Raw genomic sequence first — 23,949 nt, 5'->3', positions numbered from 1 at the left:
TCTAAAGATTGCAATATAATAGGTTTCCATTCAGAAGAAAACTAGGTTAGCAAGGCCATACATCAGAGTGGAAAACCAAAATGCTTTGTTATCAGCTGGACCTACTGAAGTCTGGGCTGTGAAAATGCAAGCAAGCTTATTGTGTCCTTGGCACAAAGCTGGAGTGACCCCAGAAGAATCCCTCCTCCTCACAAGTATCACTGAAGTCTTCCACAAAAGGGCCTCATGGATACACAATTAAGCCAAGAGCAGAACTGCCTCAAGCTCACATTGAGATGCCAACAAAGCCAGCACCAACAGCAGACACGTAACCTGAATCAATTCATCATCACCACCCCCATAAGTTGTTTTTACTGCACTGAGCACAAAGAAATCTACAGCATCAGCTTTACACACTTGACATTTTTCTCTTCAGTAGCAGAAACACACACTAAAAAGCCACTGCTTGCCAACTAACATCAGGCACACTTGTTATAGGAATAAGACAGATACCCAAGTGTGGGGGAAAATAAACCTCTCAAAATGGGAAAAACACCCCGAAGAAGTCTGCCACACTTGGTGAAGTGACTGGCAATCAAGCTGAAGGATGAAATAATTACAGCAGCAATTCACAAAAGAAAACCCTAATATTAAAATCGATGAAAAATACCCCAAAAATCCACCTATAAATCAAACTGTGGGTTATCCTGCTACACACACAATTAACTACACATTCATTTTGTGTGTACTTGGCAGCTAGTTTTCTATTAAAGTCTCTTATAAGAGGCTATACACTCACAGGCTGCCCGAGATGGTTCTAACAGCTGCAATTTCATGAAACAGTAGCTGTACCTACAGAGGCTGGCTAAGCAACAGCTCTTAAGCCCTTTCTGTTTGCTTGGGCACCTTTCTTAGGGAAAAACAAAAGCTGAAATGAATCAAGAAAGCTGAAGTGATTCCTCCTTTCCAGTAAACGTTGGCCATGGGTGAAAACAGAGGAGGAAAAAGCAGACCTGGGTTGTCCTCTGTAGCTAGTGGATCATTTTTTTAAAAGACTAATTAGATTTTTGTTATTAATTAGTAGAAATCAGCCAAAAAAAAGTACATCATTTTCCTTGGGTCTGTTGTTCAGATACACCTTACAATTGACACAGTGCTGGGCTGTTTAACACTGCATTAATCCAGACCCCCAAGGAAGCACTGAAGTCAGTACAGTGGTAACTGAGCCATCACACAATTCCCCTTCCTACTGCCAGACACATTAAGGTCACAAAGTGGTATATGCATGCACACACAAAAATAAGCAACCCAGACTTAGGGAGCTGAGTTTCAGTTGAATAATGGCCAGTGAGAGAAGCAGCCTATCACACAAGGTGCCAGCAGGGCTGCCTGGCTCTGGCCCCAGCCTTAGCCCTGGCAGTGGAGGCGGGTGCAGAGCTGCTGGGAGCAGGGCCCTGGTCGCCTTGGGAGGGAGCCAAATGCTGTGAGCACAGCTGCCAAGTGGGAAAACGAGGTGAAGGAAGGGAAGGAAGCGAATATCCCTTCCCTCAAGATGAGGAGGAGGCCAAAGTCCACAGCTCAAGGGCACAGGAGATGACTCCCTGAGTCACTGTTTCCCGTGCAGAAATACAAAGATCACAGAACGGTGGGGGCTGGAAGGGACCTCCAGAGCTCATCCAGCTCCATCCCCTGCTAAAGCAGGTTCTCCTCTCTCACGGGGCACAGGAACACGTCCAGGAAGGTTTGGAAGCCTTCCAAGGAGACTCCAAACCTGCCTGGGCAGCCTGGGCCAGGGCTCCCTCACCTGCACAACAAAGTTTGACTTGTGTTTAAGTGGAACTGTTTGTGTTCCAGCTTATGGCCATTACCCCTTGTCCTGTCGCTGCACCTCTACAGAAAAGATTGTCTCCCCATCCTCTTGATAACCATCCTTTAAGTACTTATAAGTGTTGATGTTGTCCCCCCTTCAGCTTTCCAAGGATGTCCAAGCAATGGACAATGCAGAGAAAGGACAGAGCTTGTAGAGTTAATGCTGGGAGAGGAAGGTATAGGGGTGCAGGGGGACAGCAGAAGGAGTCCTGAAGGATGGGAAGGAGAGGAAAAATAAAGAAGGTGCAAACACATTTTCTCACACCAAACAGCAGTGAGCAATGAAGGTAATATTATGCACCCTTGGTTCCAAAATTACAATGATCACATGTTCCAAATCAAGTGATGAGCAGTTACAGGTACATCGGTGTATATAAAGAACAGTACATACCCTGACCCTTGTGGTTAACTTCTTTAGCAGCAATCACTTTGTTTATAACAGTCTGAAGGAAATCATTCTCCCCTGCCACCCTGGGTGAAAAACGGGATGATATGTTCAGCTGCTTGTGTCGAATGGCGTCATCCAACGCTAGCCTGGAGGATGCACATGACGACCAACACCAGGAAACAAAGGATCACAGAAAAACAGAAGTCACAGTAACAAGGGAACACACAAGATCATATCACAGTTGTGACAAAGAGTATGTATTAGTTAACGCAAGACAGAGGACAGAAAAGGTAACAAGAAAGACAGAGGAAGATCATTAATCAGAAGAATGCTGATCTACCACGGAGAAGTACAAGCACACCTGCATTGTCACTTCTCCCTTCAGGGACATGCATGCACAGGCCCCAGTAACCCTTTGGGCAGACAGGAAGGATGTTTCCCACCTGAGAATCCCCTGTTAAGCAGTGAACACCCATACAGGCAGTTTTCTCTTTAATACAGAGAGTAGACTGGCCCTGCAAGATCTCCAGTCACTTCTGTCACTCTACAGGTTAAGCAGCAGTGCATACCATCTGAAGGAAAAGCTACCACACATCTCTCAGAAATGGTGTAGGAGAAGAAAGGCAGATCATCCAAACACTGTTAAACTTGATGAAAAGATGGAAACTATAGATAAACAGCAGCATTAAGTGTCATTGAAGTAATCTTGCCAAGTGCTTTTGACAGCCATTGTGTTGGTGGCTAGTGAATGAATACAAACAAACAAAGATATGAAAGCAGAAGTGCGTGTGGTACAACAGAAGCAAAGCACTGAATGAGAAGAAAAAGTGTGGCTCATATACACAGCCTAAGTCTACGTTGGAAATAACAACACCAGTATTTATCATGAGCTTTCACATTATTCATATTCTCTGGGACACACTTTTTCAGGAGAACGTTTGAATTTTGTGCAGAAGGCTAAAAAAAGAGAAAATCACATTGTACATCTTTTCAAAAAGCTCGTTGATATACCCACCAAAAATAAACCAGTGTTAATGGAGCAGCAAACTAGACGTGCCATTAGCAACCACTTTCATACACAAAGATTCATCTTCCTTGTGTACTTCCACTCTCACCAAAACAATAAGCCTGCTATTGTTTACCACACAATAAACACATCATGAACACACCCTTCCCTAAAAATCCCTGCTCTCTTTGAAAAATGGAGCTGTACTTCTGATTCTCACATTAACATCCCATCCACCACTCCAGCACCACCACTGCACAGAGCTGAAGCTGAGACACAAGGCACACACGCTCCTGCTTGGCTCCCTGGAGCACCTGCAGTCCCTGCAATGCCCCCAAGACTCCTCCATCTTCAAACCACAAGGGCTTCATTATTCCAAGATTCCTTTTCTTAATAATATTATTAAAAGCCCTCTGAGCAGCCATTAGTACATGAATCAAGGAATTTAGCTCCCCTAAGTATGGTTTGCCTTTCGGAACAGATGGCAGTCTAACGTTTCACACAAAGGGAAAACTAAGCATTCATACTTTATGCACATTGATTTGATTTATCCCTTCCTCACTTTCCTCACTTCATGAAATATAAAGAGCCCCAAAATCCTGTGAACAATGGATGGGACAGAATATTTGCCCCACATTCTCTTTTGTTAATCAGCTTTCACTTCTAAAAGCACTTTCTCTGCTCCTACCTATGTATTCACAAGAACTCAGGCTATTAAATCCCTGGGTTTTAATATGCTTTGGGGGCTTGAAGTCAAAACTGATCTTTGACTATTACATTAAATTCCATAACGTCCATACTTTAAAAGGACACCAACCCCATATTTGCTAGTAGACCATTTCATATTGTAAACCAGTCTGTCAAACTCCCCAGAGCCACTGTGGAAAGGTTTGCAGTGTTAGATAAGTAGAAATAAGACCAGGTCCACGTAACAGCCTGATTTCCTTGATTCTGTAAGCCAGCTCTAACAGGTATGTGCAGCAATTCCTTACCAGCCAACCAAAACATGTAAGGTTTCTGGTAGGAGTCTCAGGTAAGTTGAATTTGGAGAAGATTTTACAGGGGGTATATCAAGCCATCCTTCAAATTCTGAACTTTTTGGACTCCAATTACTGTGGACTCTACCATGAAACTGTATCTGCTACCAAGAAAAAGCCAAACGTTACTATTTACTAATTTCAAAGTCGTCTCCTGCAGTGGATGTTGGTAATGCTGCTGGTCTTTATCAACCTCAGGCAGAGCTCTAAACCAGCAGTGGACTTAATTTAAGCATTTCACCTCTTACACATTATCAGCCAGCTTTAAACAGAAGTAAATAAGACTGAAAAACTAGGAATGTACGCTTTAAAGTCGACACTTAAAAGTTTCTGGGGCTATCGCTATCATAACTAAAGGGAAATTATCCAGGTATGACACTGAAATACATTAACAACAAAATATCTGCAAAGCATCTCTTCCTAGCAAAAGTTTAATATTTGGGGTTTTTTTTTAACAAGGAAGTTTAAAACTTTATTCTTTCACTTCTGCTTATTCTTCAAACTCTTCCCTACTTACGGTTGAAAGGGTATGAAGTGCTGTTTGTCCTCATCGTCAACTTTCCCATTAATTATGTCAGTAACATCCATTACTGAAAACAAAAACAAAGTGTACTGAATTAAGTGATCAACATGGGAAGAAGGGTGCTGAGGGAACAGCCTGGTGGGTCAGAAAAGAGACAGAGTCACCAATTGCACCATTTCAGAGGTTTCCTATAGAATAATATCACGTTGCAAATAACCTTTGGCATCTCTAGCTAACACAAGTCCTGGAAGCTACAGGAAACTCTACAATGCAGCAATCAGGCTGGTGAAATCTGGAACAATTCTGAGTTTATACAAATCCACAGGAGTTTCCTACACCCAACTTTCTATGCAAGACCACAATGTGATACAGGTAGATATGGTGCACTGAGTTACCTGCCACTCCAAAAGGTCGCCGCAGCCCAGAGGTGAGTTTCCTCGTGTTGTTGTCCCTCAGTTCCATTCTGCCCACTCGCACAATCTGACACACAAAACTGATCTTCTCTCTTTTCAGATCTTTGCTGCCCAAGTCCTACAAACAGTAGTTTCTTCAGATTATTTTATAATAGTTGAGTTCCAAACTATTTCAGTAGGAAGGAGGTTTGCTGCCTGGAACTTGCCTTTGTCATGCTAGCCTCTGGCACCACAGCAGAGTGGCCTCCAGTTTTTATGACTGTACTTAAACATCTTGACTTTTGTGCAAATTAATTCCTTTAGAGGCCAAATCATTTCTAGCAACTTAAAAATTCAAAGAGCAACTTTGGTTTTAGCCAAGTGTTGAGAATTTTTAGTAGCCACTTAAGAGAAATGTCCCACGTGAGCCTTCACCGGGATCATTACTCCAGAGGTAACTCCACACTGTTTACACACAGATCACTACAATCCTCAGTTATTCACAAGCTATGAATCAAGTGCTTTAAAGTTTGCCAGCTGAAGCAAGTTGCACCTACTTACAGTGAACACTGCTCGGAGGTTATGCAATCTGTCTATGTCTTTGGGGAGCCCACAGCTTGACCATCGCACCAAGTAGTTTTCACTGAAAAATAACAAGATTTGGAGGACTTTTTGTTTAAAGGGTTTCCTTTAAGATAAGCACACAAAACCCAACTTCAGAATTTAAACCAACTCTACTCATCCTGAAGCAATTAGTATTTATTTAGTGGAGAGCTGAGACTCCCCTTTGTGTGTGTCACTTCTAAAAAGTCAGCAACTCCTCAGCAACGAAGGGTAAGAATTTCTTTAAGGAAGCTGGGACTGGAGGAATCAAACTCTCACATTATTGCCACAGCTGCTGCTAAGCAATGGCACACAGCCCTGCAGGTGTGCTCACGTTCCATTTAAGCTCTGCACTTGGGGAACCCCAGGCACAGCACGATGAGAACAGCATGACCCTGAAAGGTACCCACGGTGCTGGGACTTGCCTGCTGCTGTGCTGAACACATGAGGATAAAGTGCTGCTGCACTGCTCCTTCCCACATGACCATTTCCTATGCCTTTCACAGAAATGTGACTTTCATAAGCCCTCTCATCCTGCAAAACTTCCTTGCTGCTGTAACTGAGTAAGCACAGACTAAAGAGTACATTCAGGAGTACACTAACCTGATAAATTTTGATTCCAGTGGATCATACAGAGACATCAAGACTTCAGCATCTTCTCCTATTTTACAGACTACATTTTTTAAATTTACAAATAAAGCAAAGGAAGGAGTGGCAGCAAACTTGGCTTGTCTGTTGATGTCAATATTCTGTTTCTGAGACTGTAATCCAAGAAGAGAAGAAACTTAAGCTTAACATAGCCTAACAGACTTCCAAACTATAAAACTTGCATAAAACCTTTCAGAGAGGAGGGCTTCTCTCAACTGTCTGCTCATGGGATCTTTGTTTATATTAGGATTTACAATAGATTGCATTTTCCTAGATCTGTCTTTAAAGTGGCACACTGTGAGGAGAAAGAAAAAAGTGGGGAGATATATTCACTTATTAAAAAGACAGATAAACAAATGGAGGGGAAAAAAACAGAGCCTGATACAAAAGAAGGGAGCTTGCTCTTCCCTTTGTCTCATGTTTATCTGATGAGTGTAGAGTGCCAGGAAAGACAGGAGAGAAAACAGTGCCATTTCCACAGGTTATCCACTCCTCAGACTGTATCTCCCATCAACTTCTCACCGACTACTTTATCTGTGCAGAAGAGAGGAATGCACATGGGACCCAAAGGAAACCGGGCTGAGGCATCCAACATTGGATGCAAAAACTTTATAGCTTAAATCCCATTTAAATTGGTTTATTTTTTACCCTGATTTTGGTGAGGGCTGCAAGTCTGTGTATGGCCCATTACAACTCAACAGGATGCAGTAACTCATTAAGTTGCACTAACGCACCCATGAGCAGCTCCTCAGGAATACCACGCTCCAATAACTGCTGCTGACATGGGCAGGACTCCTTACAACAGAAATGTTCTTCCTTGTGAAAATAAGGACTGGAATTGCAATAGAAGCTGACTACTCAAGTCTGAGAATGACTTCAAATTTGCCCTTTGTATTTCAACACATTTGCAGGGTTGGCACACAAAGATCATATGATACACATAATTCTACTTGACATTATTCTACTTGATTCTCAGAAATCAACTCTTGTGACAAACTGAAATATAAACCTGATACACAGAGGTCTGAACAATAAATTCCACTAAGCCCTTTGAAGGATAAGAAGGACAATGCAACAGCCTAAGATATACAAGTTCTTGCAAAACGTTTACACCTGTTAACTCCTGACAAACCATTCAAATTCTTCATTATCAAGGCCAAAAATAACAGTCATTAGTTTACAGTCTTATGTTTCTAAGGGAAAATTTACAGTGTGTAGTATTATCTTACTTTTTCCTCCTGTAGCCTCTCTTCAACTTGCTTGGAAGCTATTTCATGTGCTCTGAACAGGCTAATTGTGCTGGTCTGCTCTGGGTCCAAAATATTGCCATCCTCATCTCTAACGACTAGATCTAAATCGAGAATCCTAAATGAACACAAAAACATGCTTGTGAATTAACACTGCTCCAATCACTCTTTAAAAGACACCTGACAAGCCATTAACATGAAAGTCACACACACCTGACATATGATAGAGAATAACAAGTATTTGATGTATGATAAAACAATTTACCATGTCACCAACCCCAGAGACAGCCATCCCTGGCTGGAAGTCACTTTTTCCCCACAGCACAGAAAGATCCCATGTAAATGATACAGAACAGCTGGGGAAGTAATTTCTTAAACAATTGAATCTGCAAGAGACTGTCTTCTCCTGTGATTCATCTGACAGTTTGAACAAACAACCACTACAGTCACACCACATGCAAACTGGGCAGCTTGTTTCTGCCTACTCTGCATTCTCCTCCAGAGCAGGCACATTTATGTTTTAGCAAAAACTTTAAGAAGGCACAAGTTGTTTCCTTTTATTTAAAGCCAAACTCGGATTCCTGTCAGCAGGGTGTTAATGTCCATGATTACCTTCTGCAGAGGGGAATGTTTCTGCCATAATCAAATCCAGACCTTTCACATGTTTCCATGTCAGTAGAAAGCTTCTAGCAGAACCAAGAATAAAGAAAAACCAGGTCTAGGTTGATCCTTATTTCTCTACCTATCTTCCTTAAGACTAACCTCCTCACCTTTGTCCCAGTACATATGGTCCCTATTTTCTCCTTCTACCTCTGCAGCCACCTCTCTTTATGGAGCTACTGCAACTTTGGCTTTGAAATACGTTTGATGAATGAACTTGCAGTGTCTGATAAGCCACAGAGAGGTTCATGGTTTATCTGAGAGTAAGTCCCCTTTGGATATGGCCCATAACCACTAGAAAAGAAGGGCAGGTACTGTGGCAGATTAAGACATGTTTCATGTCTCAAGATCACTCCTTGTCCCTCCCTGACAAGAGGGAAAGCTGAAGGTGTTAAACAAATCCTTGAGCAGGGTCAACACATAAATCCTGAGTTAATCACTTTCCCTGCATTAATTCAAAAGTGGATGAACATCACTCCAGTTGCAGAGTGCAGGCAGCCACTTACTAAGAAACACCTCCTAAGCTGTACTCTGGAGCCGGACCTAGTCATCACCAAACTCTTGAGCATCCCTGGAACACTAAGATCCCAGATGACGTTTCCTCCTGTATTTTGGGCAGTTTCCATCATAACTGTCAGCCCTGGTGAAGAGCAGAGTCCTTCCACGGGAGATACTTGCTGGGGCTGGATGAAAAGGGAACTCCAGTCTAGAGGAAGACTAAATCCCCAGCCCTACACAGCAGCAGGACAAGAATGCTTGCGCTGACTGACAAATAAACAGAAGCACACATTCCTTTGATTTTATTTATTTGACCCTTGACCTTGCAAGTGATGCTTGGCAAACAGTCAGAACTTCTTTCCTAACTGTCTTAGTTACAGATTTCTGCAATTGAACAAAAATGTCTTTTCACAACAAAACCACTTGACCCAGTTTCTGGGAAGCATTTAATATACAAATTCATACCATCATCTTTACTTCCTCAGTTATTTTGACAACATGCAGTGAAACTGTTGTCTCTATTATTTACAGAGAATTTAAAAAAATCTTATTTACAAATCAGTATTTTACAAAGCAGAAGAAGTTCAGATATGATTAGATCAGAAAACATTTACACAATGCATAATGAGCTCATCTGTCTGGATTTTGAAATCATCATTCACGCTTATTTCAGACAAAAGTGGATGTATGACTACATTAGAAACATATGGTATCTTTCAGTTGTGAGGATTTATTCAGAAGTTCAAATTCACTTCCCTCCTGTTCTCCACAGAGGATGTTCTGATCACTTAATTAGCCCATCAGAACATTATGAATATTAAGCACAGCACAAGATGTTCCATTGTATCTGAACGCTGAGCATCTGGAGGTTATTCACAGTAACTTTAACCAACTCCTCAGACAGATGGTAAGATACAGTAGCCCAACAACTAATATCAACAACATCTGGTTAATTGTCTGCTGAGGTACCACAGTCCATATCTTGGATTCTAAGGGATAATTACAGACTGAATGCACTGAGTACTTTTTTTTTAATCACAGCTTTTGCTGCTAAAGTGCATGAACAGAAATACTGCAAATATGACAGTTCTCAAGGAATAAAACACAAGTAACTGAAATCTGATGAGCTATTTACATCACAAGGGACTTTAAAGACTAGTTTGCTGAAAACTTCTTCAGTCTCCAGGTGTGCAGCACTACAATGCTCTCTGTATTCAACACACGGCTTCCAATAGTTTCCTGATGGAACACTGACATAAGATTTCTCATTTTCAATCAAAATGCAAAGTCCTAACTGTACTGACAACTTGTAACCTAAAAATTGCATCTCCAAACATTTTGCTGAAGCCCAGACCACTGTTTGGAGAGTTAACACATCTGAATTGCAAGTGCATATTTTATTATATGTTTCCTTCACAATTCCCATCCTCTTCTGTTAAATGGATACTGTTTTTATTAAGTGTGTCTCAATCTTCTGGTACAAGCTGGACACTATAGAAGGTAACAACTGTTTATATTGGAGAAGCAACTACAGTTTCAATTGTATTTTGAATGGAGGCAATACTTGCACTTCCAATTGATGTCTAAAATTACAGCTACACATTGATAATACCATCAAGCAAGTGAGAAAGTTACATATGAAGTCCACTTTCCATATCATAAGTTATACTATACTTTAAAGATCATCTTCATTCTTTATCTTGCTATAACAGGACTTCTAATATACTACTGTTACATCTCCATAAAGACAGGAATAAAACAATCCTGCAAGAAGTTGTTAACATCTGATGTGTCAAAACCAAATCAGCTGGTTTTAAAGCAGAAATACTCAGAAAAATATTGCTCACAAACCTGTTTCCATAATCAATTTTGGCAGTCACTTTCTTTTTCAGTTCTTTGAGCTCATCTTGGGGAAGGGTTCCAGACAGTATCTGTGATCTCCACTCAATAAGGTCATATATCATGTGTCGCACGCTGCGAAACATTTCTCTGTTGTCTTGCTGTTTGGAGGGAAAACATGGACAGAAGTTAGTTTTGAAGTCTACTGAGCATCTTTTAAGTACAGGTAATTAACTGCAATTATAAAATACAAATTCAAAAGAGTGAAAGTCTACAATTAGCTCTAAAATACGAGCCTAACTTCCTACAGCACACAACACTGAATACGCTGCTTTAGCTACCTAAGTGGTTATGTTCCCTGCAAACCAGAGTCATGCTGTATTCAGAACAGGCATTCAAGGGAAAGAGACCCTTTCCTTGGTTCACACAGCTAACTTTATGCAATGACCCTCTAAACTGACTAGAGCAGGACTAAAAATGGTGCATTTTAACAGCAAGAGACTCAGGTTCTGCAACACTCCACCTGCAACATATTACAGAAACCTCTCCCCTCTCCAATTAAACCTTTAGAATATGAGACCACGGGTAACACCTGAAGTGGAAAACAATAAAGCACCAAATGTTATAGGAAGTTAAATACCATAACTGTTCATAAAGGCTGGAACTATGGATATTAAACAGTGCCAGCAACAGATACAAGCGTTCCTTGACATCATTGATCTAAGCTAGGACACAGGACAATAAGTTGCAGATTCACAATGGAAGAAAGAGCATTTTCTCTATGCATGCCCAAGCACACATGCATTCAGAGACAAGAAAGTTAACATCAAGACAAAGACACACAGTGGTCCTGTATGCTTTGATCTTACCCTGAAGCTGTCTCTCTGTTACTCTCTTCACAACCCTCAAAATCTAAGCCAAAAGTTCAACAAACTCCTACAAAGAACACAACTTACTAAACACCCTACAATGAATTATTCAGGCTATGTGTAACCATCTTTCCTTCAGACTACATCCAGGCCTTATCTGACTGAGAACAACTGAAATAATTCAGTAATTAAAACCCTCCACTATAGCTAGATATATTAAAAAAGAGACATGAATAACTGCAGAATGTGCAGGGAAACATGATGGCTCCAAGACTCAGGGGAAAAAAACATTTCACTGGGAAACTTAAAGGCTTCAGTTTGTTCAGATTATCAAAAAGCTGATTTGATTATAGTACAAGAAGCTTCACAGAGAGAAAATATCTGTTATTAAAAGCTCTTTAATGCAGCAGAGAAAGACACAACAGGCACATATGCCTGAAAGCTAAATACAGACAAATCCAAACAGAAAAGAGGTTCATGATTTTTGATGCTGCAATCATTAAGGTAGTGAGAGGAAGAACAGGGCACAACCTCTGCAAGTCAAAACTGAGTACCTATTCAACATTTAAACACAAATTACAAAACAAAGGCTTTAATGACAGCATTCACTGACTTTTCATATGCAAGATGGGATAATATGGATTATCTGTCTAGACTGCAGACTGATCAGTTTGAAACCAGCTACCTCCAGTGTATCCAGCCTCCCTTGAAAAGGCAATCCCAGTATACCAATGCTCTTTTAGGCAATGCACCATATATAACTACTAAACTAACGGGCATCCATGAGATATAAACTATAATCTCACTCATCAAGTGATCTGCCTACTCAGAGTAAAGCTGTGACAGGGACTGGGATCCTTTCCACTACTGAATTGAGGCTCCTGGCAGCATCATACCTTGCCTGCTCTTGAGTTCAAAGTTATTAGCCAAGCACTGCACGACTGTTTAGCTGTTCATATATTTTGATGGAAGGAAACACACAAGAAAGGAGATGTTAAACATTAACTGTTAGAACAAGTGATTCCTACGCCTGGAATTTCCTATAAGTAACTGCAACAGAAAACACAAGTCTTGGCAAGAAATGCCTTGTGCTATTACTCCTTTCTTAATTGTACGTGCACCTCAAGTCTTGTGTGGTTCTGCAAGTGGTGTTTCTCTGACATTAAGCCATTTCATATTTCACACTCCAGACAATGTCCCAAAAAGATATCAGGGTCAAAATGCAGTCCTCACTGTCCTCAGTGGAGGAGCACAGCAGTGGAGCTAAGGGCAGTGTCCTCTCTAGATCCTGCTCCTCCTAGCTTGTCTCTGCCCGTTTTCACCTTCCTTGCTCCTGGATACATGACTTTTCTAGTATTACACACTAAAGCTCTCTCTTCTAGATATAATCTGTTCCTCTTCATCGAAGATACTATCCTTCATCTCATCTACTGCAACACTACATCAGTTCTGGGATACTGTAGTCTTAATCTTTATTTTCATGGGTGTGATTAAAAGCCACATTAGTCAACACAAACATCTACATCTCCACTCAATGTCTTGATTACACAGCTTGCATTTTTATGACAAGATTTCACACATCTATACAAAACAGACTCTGAATGAAACCCTACTTCAAATACAAGAATTTCATGTTCTCACCATGCTGTTGTGGTGACCTTAAACAACAAGAGCATGGGAAGTCTGAGCCAAGCTATCCTTACACCCTACAGCATGCTGTTGCCAACACCTGAACTGCACTTTTAAGTACATTTGAACACCCTTAAGACCTGACTTATGAGCACTTTCAGCTGTGTAGTTGTAACTTTCTATTATTCCATCTGAGAGCCTACCAATGCAAATGGTTACTTCTATACATTTCTAAGAATGTGTTCTTATGTGCTTGAAACTTCAGCTTACAAACAGAAGCAGGCACGTAACTTGCCAGGATGACTTTGGAACAATCAAGCACAAGAGCACTGAGAATGATGATTTTTTCAAGAAGTTTAAATTTACACCCACAAATTTGACATCAAAGACCCAGTTGTTTCATAACATATACCAACAGCCTTAAGAACTACCCTCAAAACCATTTTCTTTGTTTCTTTAACACAATTGTCTATAGATTTAGAAAAAGCTATCATATATTAGAAATTCAGTGCATTCTATTTAATAGTGCCCCATGAAATAGGGATCACATCTGCTCAACAATTTACTGTTAGATCAAGGTAACACTCTACAAAACACTGATTCTGCACCAGAAGCACGAAGCATTTGAGAAAACACTCCAAAGAAACCCTGCTGAGACTTGTGCCTGCAACACAGAAGATGCTGAAAGCTTTCCCACCATTAAAAGTAGCCTTTAGAAACAGTAACAGAAGTGGAATTTCATTAATAGTGCCTTCATCCTCCTCACTCTACCTTTCACAAGCATCACACGTTTTGTGTGTGCTATGGGAAGTGTTTACCTGAGTTGATACTTACAACATATAACTGCCGCCATATGATGGACCATTCCCGCAGCGTTGTGGTAACCTCCTGAATCAAGGGGAGCTCGTTGGGTATAACTGTTTCATGTTGTCTTAAGAGGAAGAGGGGGAAAAAGAAACCAGTTTGCATTGAGAATTAGTTTTGTTAGGATGGCAGGAGTGTTTCTAACAAGGTACTGTTCATTTCCATAGGCAGATCAATGACAGGGTTGTAAATAATAACAACACTTTCTATCGACCTGCAAGGTAAAAGAGGATGTATTCTCAGACACAGGGTAAGTGGTGTACACCAGCACAGCCAGGTGACAAAGTGTTTTACATCAGCTCAGTTTTTGCCCCACACTTTCTTATTTCTATACTCACAAGATAAGGATGTTGATACCAACCTCACCATACCATATTACTGAGAACCCTAATTTCAGGAGAAGCAATCAAGATGAAAGGCAGCTACACACAACCTACAATGCCATGATGCTACTGCAGAATTGTCTTTCAAAACATTGGTGTTGCAAAGAAAAATGGAGTGTGTGAAGTCATCACCATGAGCTTGCTGTATGACTCCTTTGAAAATGATGTGCCATGAAAGGAAGAAACAACAGCTCCATCTTCGAACATTTCAGAAGTAGGGTACTTAAAGGCAGTTTTGTAATCAGCAAAGAAGATGTCATTATGCAGCAATCTCATGATTAGTAGTTTTATCATTTACATATTTAACAGTGTATAAAAATAAACCAGGCACAAAGGAATAAAAACTTTTCATTCTGTTTCACTCCATTTCATACCTGGCTAATCATTTCTTTACTTCAGTCCACATTTTTGCCTGAGGTTTAGGGTTGGTTTTTTTCCTTTTTGTTTTTTTAACTATTGTAACTCTTTCCCAAACTTTTACAGGCACTTCCAGCAATGTTGATTTTACATATAAAGATCTGAACTTCTTCAATAACAAAAACCAGCCCAAACTATTCAGTGTGACACACATCAGGCAAGGAAGCAGATGAATCACAAAATGACCAATTCGACACAACGAGCTGGTAAGGTAGAAAACAATGCCTTTCAGCAAGGAGTCTGGGCCACAAGATTTAGTGAAGAAGGAATTAAGAAATTAATACTTGGATACTTCAATTTTATCTGCAGAAAAGAAACACAACTCATAGCAAAGGTCTCTTAATATACCCAGCAGAAGCCTTAAGACTCGAGAGCTGGAAGATAGAACAGTTGTGAAAAGTTAAATGAGAACAAAAGCAAGAGGCAAGGGGTAGGGGAAGCTCATCTCTCAACCAATAATTATCTAGACTAATAAAAGGTGTAAATAAAAATCATCAGCTCCTTAACTAACAAGTCTAAGTTAACAGATAATACACTAAAATTATGTAGATACAAACAGGAAAAAGGATTTTCATTATTTTCAAACCAAACTCACCCTTTGCCTTCGACAATCGCTTCCTTTAGATGTATATAGGAGGCAGGAAATATGCCCTTTGAGAGAGAAGGGAAAAAAAACCCCTGTTTTAAACATCCAGTTGCATGTACCATTTTATCTATTACCTAAAAATATGCCAGGACACATTGCTGGGTCTGCAGGGCCATTCACATCCTCTTAAGCATCAGAATAGTTGTGTTGCAGTGCTTTGTTTTCTTTCTAACAGACATTCACATTTTGTATGGCATGTCCTTTTGAGAAGGTGTTCTTGTAACCTTGGCAAATACAGACTCAGGAGTTCAAAACTTTTCTTCACAACACCAAAGGAAACAGCAGTGATACCCTGGCACAAGCAGCCCTACAAAGGGGTGTTTCCTTCTCCAGTTCAAGATACCATTTGCCATGACTCTCCATGTCCCTGGATGATTACATACAGGTGTCACTTAAAGCAGACTTAATTTTACAAGCATGAAAGACAAGGGATTTTGAATAGATCTCTTCCAAAATGACACCTTGTCCATAATCCAGGTTGTGGCTTGTTTTGTCTCATATCTAACCAAGCTGTCTTACCCTGCTATAAGATGTTGTTTCTGCTCCCAAAAATGTATTTTTTCCAGTGTTTCCAGTGTTCCAGTTAAACTAAACAGTGTGTGAGAATGGGAAGTATAACGGGCTGCCTTGCTGTGAAATGAATAGGCATGTGCAGGCACAGAACTCAGGCAGTCTCCACTGCAACCCACAGTACATAGACCACATTCCACTGAATCAGACTGGTTTGGGTTAGAAGAGACCTTAAAGACTCTCTGGTCCAGCCCCTCAGCCATGGGCAGGGAGACTTTTCACTTGATCAGGCTGCTCCAAGCCCCATCCAACCTGCCCTTGAACAGTCTCAGGGAGGGAGTAGCCATAGCCTCTCTGGGCAGCCTGTGCCAGGATCTCACCACCTTCACAGGGAACAAATTCTGAATATCTAATCTCAGTCTTAAGCCATAACTCCTTCTCTACAAGAGGATGTAGTGACAGGTGAGTCCCTCTCAGGCTTTCTTGTCAGCCCCTTTAGGGACCGGGGGCTGCTCTAAGGTCTCTCCAGAGCCTTTTCCTATATACTATATAGTGTGGTGTCTTCTACCATCCACCTCTCATTAGTGCTACAAGTCAAAACCTCTTCAGGAGACCATAGGGAATAGGGGGTTGGGGATGGAGGAGTGTGGTTTTTTTTGTCCCAGTAAAAAATAAACAGCAGTCAGACAAATGCAGCAACACGTGACATCGATTCATGTTGGGAAGAACGCGTTGCTGCTTTGGAGGCTGCACAAGGCATGCTCGTGATATATGGTTTGTAAGAAACTCAGCATATTGCCAAAAGCAGAAAACATCAAAATAGAACAGAAACACCATGGAACTGGTTAGGAAATGGATGGGATGAACCACAGGAGCCTGCTCTGTACTCTGTGCAGACTCAAAACACACCTCTGTAGGCAAAGTGTTTAAAGTGAAAACAGAAGCGACATCAGAAGTCCTTTAAATCCTGGTTAATAAAACGCTCAAAATATAAACCACAACATTACAAGCAGTATTTGTGCTGTTTCCTTCCTTTTTATCTGAGTAAGGCTGCTATAAACAGCAGCCCTTTATGCACACTGAATGCCCAACAACTAGGCAAAATTACACTGCAGCACATCACTTCCTCTCTCGCAGAGAACAACTGAAAATCACAACGTGCATCTCCAGATCACTTCCCAAGACACAGTTGTGTTTTACAAGTGATATGTTATTTGACAGTGAAGTGTCAGCCTCTAAACTAGAACACAAAGTTTTGAACTTTTTACTGAGGCAAAGGCTCTGGGACACCAGTCACTGCAGACAACAAGGTGATGCACGTCAAGCTATCTATAATGACTGAACGTACTCAAACCCTTAGATTGCAAAATAATAGTGAATAGTTCCCATGCAGCACTGTAACAGAGGCCAGGGATCTCTGTTATAACACCACCTCCAACACCACAACACATCTCTGTCCATGAGAATAAGCAGCACCCTGCTTTGGTAACACTTACCTTCTTGGACTTCTTTCGTAGAGTGTAACCTCTGTACCAACCTAGGAGAGAAGAAGGGATAAAACATTAAGAAGTTCATTAATATCCCCTACCAGCTGTTCCTTCTGAGCTCAACACCACCTGCACATGGTTTCCAATCATGCTGTGGCAGGGGGGTTGGACTAGATGATCCCTCGAGGTCCCTCCCATCCCTTAAGATTCTGTGTTTCACCCCCACCAACATGTGCAAACAGCCTCTGCCTGAATTTACAGGACTGATATCCTGGTTAAAACAAGTCTTCTCAGAAGCAATAAAAATCCAAGTGATGATGATCAAACTGATGGAGAGCACTACAAGACAGAGATGGTATTTTACATGTGTTTAATTGTCACTCACTTCATTTTCATTGCTAACTCACCAAAGAAAACCAACTCAAGTGCACAAACGTCACAAAAATGGACTGTTTTGGCTAGTTTGATTTTAAAACCTATTTTAACTTCCACAAATCCAACTTTCCAAACACAGATCAGCCGTTTGTCACCTCAAGTTGACACGAATATTTGGGGATTTACAGCTCAGACATCAAAATCTAAAAGGGCAAGGAGTCCTACAGCCCTCATTCTGCACGAGGCAGCAAACACCCATCCCGCAGCAGCCCCGATGCCACACGATTATTCAGCCTGTGCCACAGCTCCCAGGCAGGTGTCTGTGCCTGCAAAACTGTCTCCTTTATTGTGCCCCTAGTTCACGACACATCTGCAAGCAATCACCATTACAGCTTTTAGTGTTCATCCAGCCATCCCACTTCGGTGTCACTGGATAACCAGAGCGAAAACAAACCCCTACAAGCTACAGTCGTTTTGCCTCATGGAAGATACTGTGCCAGAGAAAGCAGATGAGATGTTCAGTGCATATTGCCTTCAATGCAGCACTAGTTTACTTGTACGCTTCCACTGTTTTGTATTTCATTTGGTCTGTGCCATGGCTTACTTGCTCCTTTCTGCTCAGAATCCCAGGAAATCCTCAGGTGACTAAAAAAGATGCGTAGAAAAACCCACCAAACCGAAACTACAGTCCCACTGCTGGTAACAAGGACAGGAAGGAAGCTCAAGGAAGACAAGGCATTATCTGTACTTTGGGACTAGAAATACAACTGAAAATCTCAAGCACGTAGGATTTTTCAGTCTGCTCACCACTAGCAAAAGGTGAAATGATTCATCCTCTTCACCCTGCCCCAGAAGCCTACCTTCTATGATCACTTGGGGATGGTTAGTGCTCTCTTCCTTAACCTGGCATATACAACCATCCCTGTTCACTTCCCCACAGAAGCTGCAACGGCCTCGTATTTCACATTTCCATTGCCTTCAGAGGAACAGCAACAAAAACTGCTGCTCAAACAACCACACACAGCTTTTGGCTCAGGTGCAAAGGCAGCAGTGCATTTCTGTTAGTGCTTTACTCCACTGGCTGAAGTCTGTGCAGAGATATGCACAGATTTCAGTCCTATTAAAGAACTAAATTCCTCCTCAGTTTTATATGAATAAGTCAATATTTTGAAGTTCTGGAGTCTAAACTGATAAGCACCATCTCTCTTATCAAATGCACTGTACAAACTAAACAACACACAATCATGCTGTCTTTGCCACCTCGCTTCTCCCACCCCATCTTCTGCACTGTCTGAACCTGCAAATTAGAGGCCCCATAGCAGAAAAAGCTCCTCACTGCTGAGCCTCTGCTTTCTGAAGTTTTGGAGCTCCTGCTACTTGTTGCATGAGAGTGCAGAGAAGAAAGCAGCCAAAATCCACCCCAGAGAACTGGCTGCACTACTGCTTATTGCAGAACTCCTAATGCAGCCAGGCAAGACGACCAGGCTCTTCACTGGCAGCCGCCACCTAAATGAAGCTCATGCTGGGTATCTAGGTCACAGCTATGCAGTGGGGAGCCCAACTTCCAAAGCAAGCTAAACTGTCACAGATTCAACTGGAGGCACTGAGTCTTGCCATGTGCGTGAGCCAGATCCAATCCTCCATACTAAAAAAGCAATGGGCAGAGGGATGTGTGAGCACATGTCCTTGTAAATCCTAAACACACCTATTGACCCATGCTGTAACCCTGCCTCATTTTAGTGCTTCATTCTGTAACCTCAGCAGTTTTGGAGATCATTTAAAAAAAAATAACAACCAAAAACCCAAAGCTTGAGGGCAAAGAGAGCAAATGCCTGATGAAATGCTTCCCTGGAGCACACAGCACAGAGCTTCAGAGCCTCCTCGCTCTATTCACAGCCAATTTGGTTTCAGACAAAATGCCAGTGAAAGTTAAACAGGCCAATGCCAGAAGTATTTTTTCTAAAGTGATCATGGCCTTTTAAGTAGCTTACTGACCTGTTACAGGATTTCTAGCCTCATCTTTTACAAGTATTGGGGGATTTAATGGTTGGAAATATGCACCCATGTAAGAAGAGGCATCCAACTAAGAAAAAGGACAAACAAAATATTTGTGTCTCTGTTAGAGCTACAAAAGACACTCAATTTACTGTTGTTTTTCTTGAACGATGCATCTATTTAACACACAGTTATCAGAAACAGCTTAACTGCAAATACTTACTTGGGAACCCAAATTCCCTTCCCACAGCAGCAATAGAAGTTAACTACTGTTGAAACATGCAAGCTTGGCTTTGAAGCTTATTTACTGTTTATATTTAATAGCTATACACCTTAATAAGCCACAGGTACAGATCATATGTGCCATTTGCCCATTCTACCAAACAATGGAATGATATGGAATGAAGACAATAAAGGTCTGGCAAGTAGTAATTCAGACATGGGAAATATTTGTTTTGGGGTATCTGCTATGAAATACAATCCTTCTCTCCTGCAAGATGAAGGGTATTTATGAAGTCATATGGCTCTGCTGATTGGCTTTCCCTGTAAGGCTCACATGACGAATGGGAAAAGACCAACCGAGTAGGAGTTTAGCATCAGCTTTTCTTGATAACAAAGCAGATTCTGACACAAAAAAAAACCCAAATAAATGACAATCTAACACTTCCAAGACTATGGACACATGTAGTTCTTCAAATCTACTCCTAACTTAAGAATTTAGAAAACTATTTCTAAATAGTAACAATTCTACAGCAGGATACCACGGACAGAATGCAGAATACATCAGGTTTCAATGAGAGAAGCCAATTCTTTTTCCCTCACAACGTTGGACATAGGCCAAACGAGTAGACCTGTGAGAAGCAGAATCACAGAGTCTCAGCAAAAAGGCATTACTCACTCTTTGAATGACTTTTCTGTCTCATAATCATACTATTAGGGGGTTTCTCTTCAGATTGGCACATCCCACTGCAGCGTAATCCAACCCTGACAGGGACAGGACTGATGGCAGGGAAGTTCCCAGGCACACACCTGGATGTTAGCACAATGGTACGAAACCTCCTGGGGCACAATCTACACAAATTCTGTACAGAGGAACTCAGAGATCAAAAAGCTCATATAATCACCTAATAATGGTAGCTCTGTGAACAAGAGATATAAGATTTATGGCACCTAATTTCCCATCACAGCAGGTAAGAAATGAGTAATCACTGTATAAAATGTTTGGAAGAATATTAACTTCTTTGCATTTCTTTCAACGTGAACTCATCCCATGTGCTTGAAGCCTAACAGCCATGAGAGTGTGAAGGTCTGTTATTCAAGTCTAGGGGAAAACTGAGTCATCTCCACTTACTTGGCAGCAGCCATCATTTGATATGGTTTCACATATACTACTCAGGATTCAGAGTTTCTCCCACATTCATTAAATAAATCTGTTTATCTATAGAAGTACAAAGCTCCATGACATTTAAATCATTCAGTTTGCATTTAATATCTTTGCATGATCAGATTTTTATTAAAGCACATAATGTCAGGTTACAGAAAGACTTCTCTGCTCAGAGGCGAATTCGGCATTGCAGTGGCAAGTTGAACTGTAGGAAAATACCAGCCTGGAAACAGGGAGAAAATTCATTTGTACAGTGATGAGCAAGGCTTGTTACTTTCACTGAAATATCATTGTTTGTTTCAGTAAATATAACAATAAAGAAATCCTATTAAACCAGTATCTAAAGCAAATTTATCACACTGATGTACCAAAATATCAATGTCTAGGGAAACAAACAAATTAAACCAATATATTAAAGTAAATCACATTCCCACTAGACAAAAGTGTTACAATATTTTAAACAAAGACAATTTAGTTACATGCAACTTACACCTTTCCAAACTGAAGCATGCCATAACATTTCAAGTCAAGGATATAATGAAAGAGCTTGGCTCAGTACTGCATCAAGCAAGAGCTGAGCAGCGTTACAATTTCCACATTCGGTTGATTATCAAACTCAGCATTCAAATTCCCTTTTACATGGATCAAGGAGGGAAGATTTGGGTACTTGTAGCATTTCTACAGCTTCATATCAAAACAAGCAAGCATCTGAAAAGCCAGGGCACTGTAATACATCTTATAAGAGAGGCATAAATAATTGAGGACGCGGATGACTTTCAAATTCAGACTAAACTTCTCTTAGCAGCAGGCTCTTTTGCATCACCCGAGGGTATCCAAAAAGCACCTCTCAGTTCACTAAACACAGGGCAGATGCTACAAATGATCCATACAAACAAAGCTGTGTGAACATCCATCTTCCATAGAAAAAGGAAATGGTTATTCACCCAGTATCGACCACACACATCCTCATTCACATCTAGCATTGGTTCATTCCGTGTTCATTAGAAATAGCATGTTTTGTCCTCTAGCAACAAACTAATTCATCACCTGGTAACACGAGAAGATAAGGTCACAAACAGAAAAGTAATGCAACTGCAAGAACAACGTTTTTAAATGCAGCTTCTCTCAGCTTACCTTCGTATGTTTCCAGTATGTGCACGGTGTCGCCTATTTGTAAGGAAAGTTCATCTGGGCCCCTGGCATCATAGTTGTAGAGAGCTGGGCAGAAGGAAAAAGCAACACTGCCATTAGCACGTGCAAGACAACATAACCACCGGGAGTTTTGTCTCCCCACATCATTGTTTTTATTGCTCATTGTTGCCATTCTCCACCTTTTTGTGAAGGATTTTGTGGTAAGAAAATGTTAGGAATTTGGCCGAGTCCTTTAACCCATTCATGTTTTCCCTTTTAACACCTCTCAAAAAGCCACAATTCCACTTTCTAAAAATAGCCTCTCATTCCATTTATAATCCTTTGTTTCTTCCTAACAATGCACTTAACTAGTTTTTCTATTGTTGTACTTGTCTGGCTTCCAGCACTTTGTGTCAATGTTATACAGTTCTGTAATGAGCTGCACTGTCTTCCACCATCAGCTCACCCCACAGAAAGCCTACCAAGTGTCATTGGAAGCCTCAATTTACCACCACTAGTACTGGAGAGTGATTTCTCAGTCAGAGTGTTAATTTACTGCACACATACTATATTTAAAACACCACTATTCCAGAATGCCAGAGTGCCAGAGGTAACTGCACCAACCCACTGTATTCATGGAAAACACTAGTCCTAGTCTCCATTTGACAGTATTATAATCAAGTTGTCATACTTTACTCATTAGCAAGCCCTGACAGTATCCACAACCTGTAAATTCACCAAATGCGCTTTTCACAGCTATTTCTGAGCGGCTCCAGCCACAAGGAGGGTGAGGAGTGACAACACAATGAAAACCTTTTCCCTTTCCAGTGCTGAATTCAGAAATAGCCTGGAGGCCTGCCATCCAGTACAAGCAGCATGGGGCATAACATCTAAGAGATCTGAAGGGCCTTCACATTACACACACATGGTGTCAATACTGAAGACCTAACGCAGGGCAGAAAGGATTCTAGGTTGAGATGCACCTAAATAGCAAACCTCACAGCTGTATGCAGGTCACAAATTCCATCTAGACTTCACTCCTTGCCAGGGAGTAACTTTGGAGGGAACTAAAATGGGTTTGCTTTGAAAAAGCAATGGCCAGGCATATGCTGCTCGAGATCATTCCAATGGAAAAGATGCATTACCCCACTCATCAGTGAAATGGTATCATAGCCAATACACAGAAACCACAGGGAAGGGTTAACTGGCTGGTAAGAAAGCAGAGTTTTTGAGAACTGACATCTTCAGGAGATAATAAAATACAATAACAAAAGGTAATTCAAAGACCATTCCTCCCTACCCTTCCTAAAAGAAAACCTGTAAACTCTGAGCACTTCGTAATGCCCAGAAATTTCCAACAAAGCTGCAAACTAGGTTGGAAACAATACTAATAATCTGAAAAAACCCAAAATAGTTATGCTTCCTAAAGCTAGATTTTTACATTCCATATGGAGCAAACTCTCTGTAAGAAGTAAAACATTCCCATGTCAAGTAGGGTCCTCAGGACTGAAGGCAGTGACTTCTCTAACAGGAGTAAACAGGGAACTCCAGCCACAAGACTGAAGTTGAT

At 41.1% G+C, this 23,949-nt stretch overlaps 1 protein-coding gene across 2 annotated transcripts in view; it reads right to left on the bottom strand.

Moving 5' to 3' along the window:
* DOCK1 (dedicator of cytokinesis 1) overlaps positions 1-23,949 on the bottom strand; it is a 285,055-nt gene that overhangs the window by 240,174 nt on the left and 20,932 nt on the right. Inside the window, exons 2-12 of one of the 2 annotated variants that reach the window (XM_062000751.1) lie at positions 22,383-22,466; positions 17,504-17,544; positions 15,447-15,502; positions 14,022-14,118; positions 10,702-10,850; positions 7,675-7,810; positions 6,401-6,558; positions 5,756-5,837; positions 5,198-5,333; positions 4,797-4,869; positions 2,240-2,382 (exon numbers count right to left, since the gene is read on the bottom strand). In XM_062000751.1, coding sequence (XP_061856735.1) covers positions 2,240-2,382; positions 4,797-4,869; positions 5,198-5,333; positions 5,756-5,837; positions 6,401-6,558; positions 7,675-7,810; positions 10,702-10,850; positions 14,022-14,118; positions 15,447-15,502; positions 17,504-17,544; positions 22,383-22,466 — 1,155 coding nt within the window. The remainder of the gene's footprint in view (positions 1-2,239; positions 2,383-4,796; positions 4,870-5,197; positions 5,334-5,755; positions 5,838-6,400; positions 6,559-7,674; positions 7,811-10,701; positions 10,851-14,021; positions 14,119-15,446; positions 15,503-17,503; positions 17,545-22,382; positions 22,467-23,949) is intronic. The other variant, XM_062000752.1, reaches the window with a different exon arrangement.

The sequence above is a fragment of the Colius striatus genome, chromosome 8, assembly GCF_028858725.1.
Source record: "Colius striatus isolate bColStr4 chromosome 8, bColStr4.1.hap1, whole genome shotgun sequence".
Taxonomy (NCBI): Eukaryota; Metazoa; Chordata; class Aves; order Coliiformes; family Coliidae; genus Colius; species Colius striatus.
The sequence above is the reverse complement of the archived record's forward strand: the minus strand, read 5'-3'. Positions and strand labels throughout refer to the sequence as shown.